This window comes from Eptesicus fuscus, chromosome 17 (genome assembly GCF_027574615.1).
Source record: "Eptesicus fuscus isolate TK198812 chromosome 17, DD_ASM_mEF_20220401, whole genome shotgun sequence".
Lineage (NCBI taxonomy): Eukaryota > Metazoa > Chordata > Mammalia > Chiroptera > Vespertilionidae > Eptesicus > Eptesicus fuscus.
Genome location: NC_072489.1, coordinates 57450765 through 57456764, shown reverse-complemented (window position 1 = coordinate 57456764; position 6000 = coordinate 57450765). Strand labels below are relative to the sequence as shown.

The 6000-nt window shown below is 62.1% G+C and overlaps 1 protein-coding gene across 11 annotated transcripts in view; it reads right to left on the bottom strand.

Annotated features, from left to right (window-relative positions):
- Positions 1-457: 457 nt before the first annotated feature.
- Positions 458-6000, bottom strand: part of EBF3 (EBF transcription factor 3) — a 115006-nt gene continuing 109463 nt past the window's right edge. For 2 of the 11 annotated variants that reach the window (XM_028132073.2, XM_028132075.2), the window contains exons 12-17: positions 4993-5058; positions 4265-4442; positions 3080-3268; positions 2491-2688; positions 1450-1562; positions 458-511 (exon numbers count right to left, since the gene is read on the bottom strand). In XM_028132073.2, the coding sequence (XP_027987874.1) occupies positions 494-511; positions 1450-1562; positions 2491-2688; positions 3080-3268; positions 4265-4442; positions 4993-5058 (762 nt within the window). In that variant the 3' untranslated portion in view covers positions 458-493. The remainder of the gene's footprint in view (positions 512-1449; positions 1563-2490; positions 2689-3079; positions 3269-4264; positions 4443-4992; positions 5059-6000) is intronic. The other 9 variants (XM_028132076.2, XM_054728928.1, XM_008156131.3 and 6 more) reach the window with 5 other exon arrangements.

Here is a 6000-nt window from a genome sequence, read left to right as displayed (position 1 = left end):
CCCCTCGGTTCACCACAAAAAAATATTTCACATTATAGAGATACACAACCATTGTGAATCTAAGGATGAGGACAGAAAAATGTCCGCAGGCATTTTTCATCAGTGTTTCATGAGCATCAAAACGGTGCATTCACAAAGTTTCTCCCAACACATAGCAAGTACTAGACACAGCCAAGACGGAGTCGGAAACTCTATACAAAATAGGCGTCGCTTTGTCCTTGTTCTCCGGGACCGAGAAGTGTGAAAATGTGAGAAAAGTTCAGTCAGCAAAATGGAATTGTTCATGAAGAAGTAGGCTGTTTGCATGTCGGTTCTTGATAGTTTTAAATAAAATCTTTAAACAACGTCTCTTGTAGCATTTCGACTGCTGCCGACGTATTTGAAGATACCGTCTCCGCCAGCATGTCTCAATACGCTAAACGTGTCCCCTGAAGTCCGTCCTGGGATGCTGGGTGCTGCGGAAGGTAAACAGAGGTCCCTCACATCGGCGGGACTACCAGCCCAGACATAGCTGCAAGAGAGGGAGGAGAGGGTTACCGGGGCGGGGCGGGCGGGCGGTGTGTGGGCGGGGCCGGCCTCCTCTCTGCTTTACTCCTCAGAGACCTTGGGTCTGCATAACTCTCCATTAACCAGCCCTGGGCTTGGTTAAGGTGTGGGGGGACCTACTTCAGGGGCTGGGGTGCACATCGGGACAGACCCTGCTCACGCGCTCCTGTGGAAGCGGGGGGGGGGGGGGGGGGGTCCCTGGCCTTTCCGTGTGGGAAGGCTGTGCTATACACACCACAGTGGCTTGTGTGTAGCAGATGGAGGCCCAGACTCCCCAGAGGCTGCCTCTGTGGACAGAATGGACCAGCCTGCTCTCTCTCCCGAGGTGAAGCCTGGGCACGCCTCAGTTTCCCCTCTGCTGACTGCTGGGCATCGTAATGGTGAGTCGTGGGCCCCCAACATGAAAGCCACTGCACGGCCAAGGGCCCCGGAGAGACGCACGTCCCAGCCTGGCCTCGGGGAGTCCCTCTCTCTCCTCTCGGAACGAGAGAGAAAACGGCGCAGAAAGGCCCAGGGCAGCCGGCGCCTTCCGGTGGACTCCTGGCACGAACGTCATTTGGAATCTTTTAACTTTCGTGTTGTTTAATTTTTGTCAGAACGATGGTTCTCATTAATTTATGTATCACATATTAATACGTTTGTTCATGTAGTGACGCGAGCTTCAATTTCCCAGCTCATTAATTCCAACAATATTAATTTATCTCCGACTCACCGTTACAACTTTATGGTTCGGAAGCCCCGTGTGTGTGTGCACAGGGCTCACGGGACACCCCCTTTCCAGGGGCCCAGCCCCGTGGGCGGCGGCAGGCCGAGGCCCCGGCCGGGCGAGCGGCGCTGGGGCCCGGGCGTCCCTCTCCCGCACTGACAGGTGTTGTGAAGACAATTATTTCAAATCACTGATACCTTTCCAGGTCCTTTTTTGAGCATTAGTTCATCAAAGTGAAATATGCCACCGACTTCACAAAAGGGCCAGTTAGTCTTCTCCACGGGGACGTCCTCAGCACCCAGCAGAGAGCCTGGCACACAGTAGGCGCTCAGTGAATACTGGTGGGAGGGGTTCGTGTGTCTAAAGGAGTTACTGGGTTTGATTTCACCGGGAGGAGCAGAGACCAAAGGTGTCTGAAAGAGGCCAGAGGATGGCCCTGAAGCTCAGCGCCTGGGGCCTCAGGGCACCCCAGAGCCACGGGCGAGCGGGCGCCCACGTGGCCCCGCCTGCCACACGCGGCACAGGCCGCTGCCCGGGGACCCAGCCCTAGGCGGGCGCTGGGGGCCTGCTTAGCGTGTCCCAGCTGTGAGCAGCTGTGTCCGGGCGGCGCCTCCCTCTGCCCTCGGGGCCAGCCCTTCTCCTTGAGTCTTTGGAGGAGACCCTGAGGAACCAGCTCCGCCTGGCACGGCCCAGGCCCACTGCCCTCTGCAAGGACGGCCCGGCCGGGTGGGGCTCTGGCCTGTGAGATGGGCTCTGCAGGTGGCACGCTGACCCTCCACCGGGCCCTGGGGCTACTCCGCCGCCTCTGAATAAGGAGGCTGTGGCCGCGGGAGCTCCCCGAGGGGCCTGCGCAGGCTCTGGCAGCCGCGGCCCTGAAGGCCTGTGCACAGAAAGGACGGAACGCAGGCCTGCTCCAGGGCCCGCGGCCCCGCCTCCCCGCGGGGCTCCCTTCCCTGAGCTGCACCAGGAGGACACAGGCTGTGTCGGGAGGCTACGGAACCTGGGTGTCATCTCTGAGTACGGGGCTGGGGTAGGGGCGCCTCCAGGGGGACCTTAGGGAGCATGCAACGGCGGGGGGCGCTGCAAGGACTCCGAGAACGTGCCGAAGGAAGAGCCGGAGCTCCTGCCGCCAGGGCCACCCCCAGCGCCGGGCTCCACCCGGGCCTCGTGCCCAGCCTGCCCTCGGGAGGCCGTGGGGACAGCCCGCCCCGCCCGGCCCAGGCGCGCCCCGCCCTCACCTTGGAGCCCGTTCCCGTTGGCGCTGGTGCAGGAGGGAGGAGGAGAGGCTTGGGGCCGGACCACGGGCGCGAAGGCGCTCTTTTGTTTCACTGCGGAGATGACATTGGCAGGTGAGAATGAGAAAATGCCGTGGGCACTGCTACAGTTTGAAGGGAGGGTGACCGAAGAGGCTGCCATGGTGGGGCTGGACGGCACTACTGCAACAAAGCAAACACGGTCAGGACGCGCGGCGCCGCGCGGACACGACACACAGACTCGCGGGCCGCCGGGGACAGCGGGGCCGGCACGGCGTGCCGGTGTCCGCGTGGCCCCTCTCTGGACAACAGGCGAGCGCCGTGTCAGACTCGGTTCCAATTGGGCGGCCCCGTGTCATTCCGAGTGGGTTTGGGTTTGGGTTTGGGTTTCCAATGCGGACGCATGGGGCCCGATTGAGGCCAATTTCCTGTCGCCAGGGGGGCGCCCAGCCTCCACAGCCACCCTTCCTCGTGTCCAGTAGCTCACATCACAGAACATCCAAGCAACGCACACATTTGACTTTCGAGTGAAAATGAATCTGGGCGATGACGTGTGACAAAAACAGACACTTACTGCCGTAGGGAGAGTTAGCGGAGGAGCCATTAAGAAATCCAGGCGAGCCAGGGACCCCTAGATTGGCCATGGCGCCACTTCCATATCCATTCATGCTAGTGCTCACTGTGTTGTAATTGGACTGCTGGGGAGTACTGCTGGGGACGTAGCCTCGCGGGGACACGCTGCTTGTATTGCGACTGTAGCCGACTGTTAAAATCCCCCCCGCCCCCCCCGGCCAAAAATAACATCATTATCAGGGAGAGACACTTGGGGGGGGGTGTTCCCCACAAATCTGTATCATATAGTAAACATTTCTCATCGACCGCCTGCGGTGCTTGTGCCCTGCACCCCTAGCGGCTCCGACAGCCTTGTCGCGCCGACCCCGGCCTGCGCGTGTGGCCGCCAGGCCCGGCCTGTCCCTGTGGCCCGGACGGCCTGAAGCACGCTGCGATCTACCCGCCAGCCGCGTTCGGGTCTCGCTAGGAGCCATTACCCACAGCTCAGACTCCTGGTCGGGCCCCACCAGGCGAACCCGCGCCTCCGCAGACCCTCAAATGCCAGGGCTGACAAGGAGCGCTTGTCTGTGGCCATACGCCCCATCAAAGGCTGTGGGGGGTCACTTGGGGGGTCACTTTTCCAGCTGCGGCTTCTGTGAGTGTGGGGAGGGGCCGGGAAAGGGCTCCCTCCCGCCACGGGGTGCGCAGAAGCCCCGCAGCACAGCTGAGCTGCCTCTGGGGCGACTGCCTGCAGGATGTGTGAGAGGGGGCCGGAGGTGGGCCTGAAGAGCCGGCTCCGACAGCAGGGGCCGCACCCCGCTGCCCCGGCCCGGGATGGGGGCACTTCTTTACGTTTGTGCATTACAGACCCAGAAACCAAATCCCGCCCACGCAGCATATCCAAGGAGGGCCCCACCGACTGACCCGTCCCAGCTACCCTGCGGCTCACCCCAGACTGTCAGGAAAGCCAAGTGGCTTACAGATGAACTCAAGGAAACTTCTAGCAAGTAGCATGCCCTGAGTGCAAGCTGACACGGCTGCTACCTGGGTCCTGGGGCCTCTGTTCCCTGCACGGCACTTGTGGGCAGAGCCGCAGAGGCCCGGGCACTGCCCACACCCCGCGGGACTGGGGACAGGCCAGCTGTGGCCGAGTCTCAACCGCCCCCAGCAGGGTCCGGGAAGGGGTCCGCCCTGCGCGCCCACCTACCTTGGTCGTTGGCTTGCGATGTCTCGGACACGTTCACGGCCAGCTGGCTGCTGAAGGAGTTCACGCCCATCATGCCCGTGTGCGCGGGGGTGTTGCCCAGCGTGGGGATCTGATTGTGGTTGCGAGGGACGCTGTACAACGCCTCGGCGATGTCGGCCGCCCGCTTCAGGATGATCTCCTGGGCGGGAGGGGAGCCGTCACCGGAGGCCAGGCTCGGGGGCCGCCCCCAGCGCCCGGTCCGTGCGACGCTGGCAGGCCCCTGGGAGCGCAGCCCCGCCCCCCGCCCTCACTGGGGAAAATGATGGCGGTGGGCCACCGTCCCTGGGGCAGACTGTGGCGAAAGCCTTTCTCAGTGGGGCCTTGGGAAGGCGGTTTCAGGGTGCTCCTGGGACGGCACATCTGTTTCCACACCTGCAGCCCGAAGGCCCCGCAGGGCGCACGGGGCAGAGCAGGGGCAACCCCCACGGCGCGTGCCACGCGTCCCGGCAGCACCGACAGTCCACCAGCCCCTGCCCACTGGGTGGGTGCCCAGGTGCTTCCGTTGCCGTGGCAAGTCCTGCTCTGGCCCTGACCCCGGCCCGCCATCTCCGACTTGAACAGTTAGCACGAGGCACAGACGCCGGGAAGGCCTCCCCACGCCCGCCTGTGGTCAGTGGCCGTGCCCAGGCCTGCGGCTGTCCACGGGCCCCAGGCCCCCTGGGAAGGGGGTGTCCTCTGCCTCCGCCTACCTGGTTGTTGTGGGGCATCCCGTATAAGGCCTCCACCAGGTCGGCCGCCCGCTTGAGCAAAACTTCCTGAAAGGAGAGAAAAGCGGTGACCACGGGAGGGACGGAGCGCGCCCCCGAGAAAGCGGTAAATGCAGTTACGCTGCGGGCGGGAGGCCCCGGTAACCCCCCAGGCCACCCCGTCCTGCCCTGCCATGGAGGAAGGCAGGGAGGGCCATGGGGGTTTTCAACGTTCGCCTGAGCCCCCGCCGAAGTCACCGGCCTCGCCCTGGGCGCCTGTTGCCGGGGCTGCGGGCGGCCGGTGCCCAGGGCCCGGTCCGTGCCTGCGATTTAATGACGGCGTCTTGTGGGTATTAAACAAACACACGGCACGGATATGAAAGGCCCGGGCGAGGCGTCTGCCTGTTAATTCCGAGCACTTTAGTGGTGAAGAACAATAAGTAATTTTCCATATCTTAATTAAACCGGCACAGCCCGTAAAGACAACATCTCACCCCTAATTCACGCCCCAAATTTGCAAGTGAGTTCAGTGCTTATGCCTCTTTATTTTGAACAATAAAGTGAATTAACTCGGGTTAATCTAGTTCTTTCATAATGACGTTAAGAAATTTTTCAATTAACCTCTTTGACTGCAAGTTGTAAAGGACTTCCTGAACGCCTCCGCACCCGAGCGCCGCGCCCGGGGTCTCATCCGCGTCTGCTCGCCTCCCGCCCTTCGCGACGGCGCGCGTTCATCCAGAGTTTAGTTAATTTTTGAATACAAATGGGGACTTACATTTTAACGGGCTCTACCTGGAGCTGTAATAAAATGGAGCCCAGCTTTTAATAGGCCGAGGCCACGCCCAAACCCTACCCCGACCGCCAGGGCGGGTGGGGGAAGGTGCCAGCTCAGAGGTGAAGAGCAACTTCCCGGGGGGCCAGGTGCCTCCTCCAGGACCCAGACCTGGTCTGGCCGGCTCAGCTAATCCCCCCTCTGCGCCTGCAAATCCGACTGGGGGCCCCAAAGCCCAC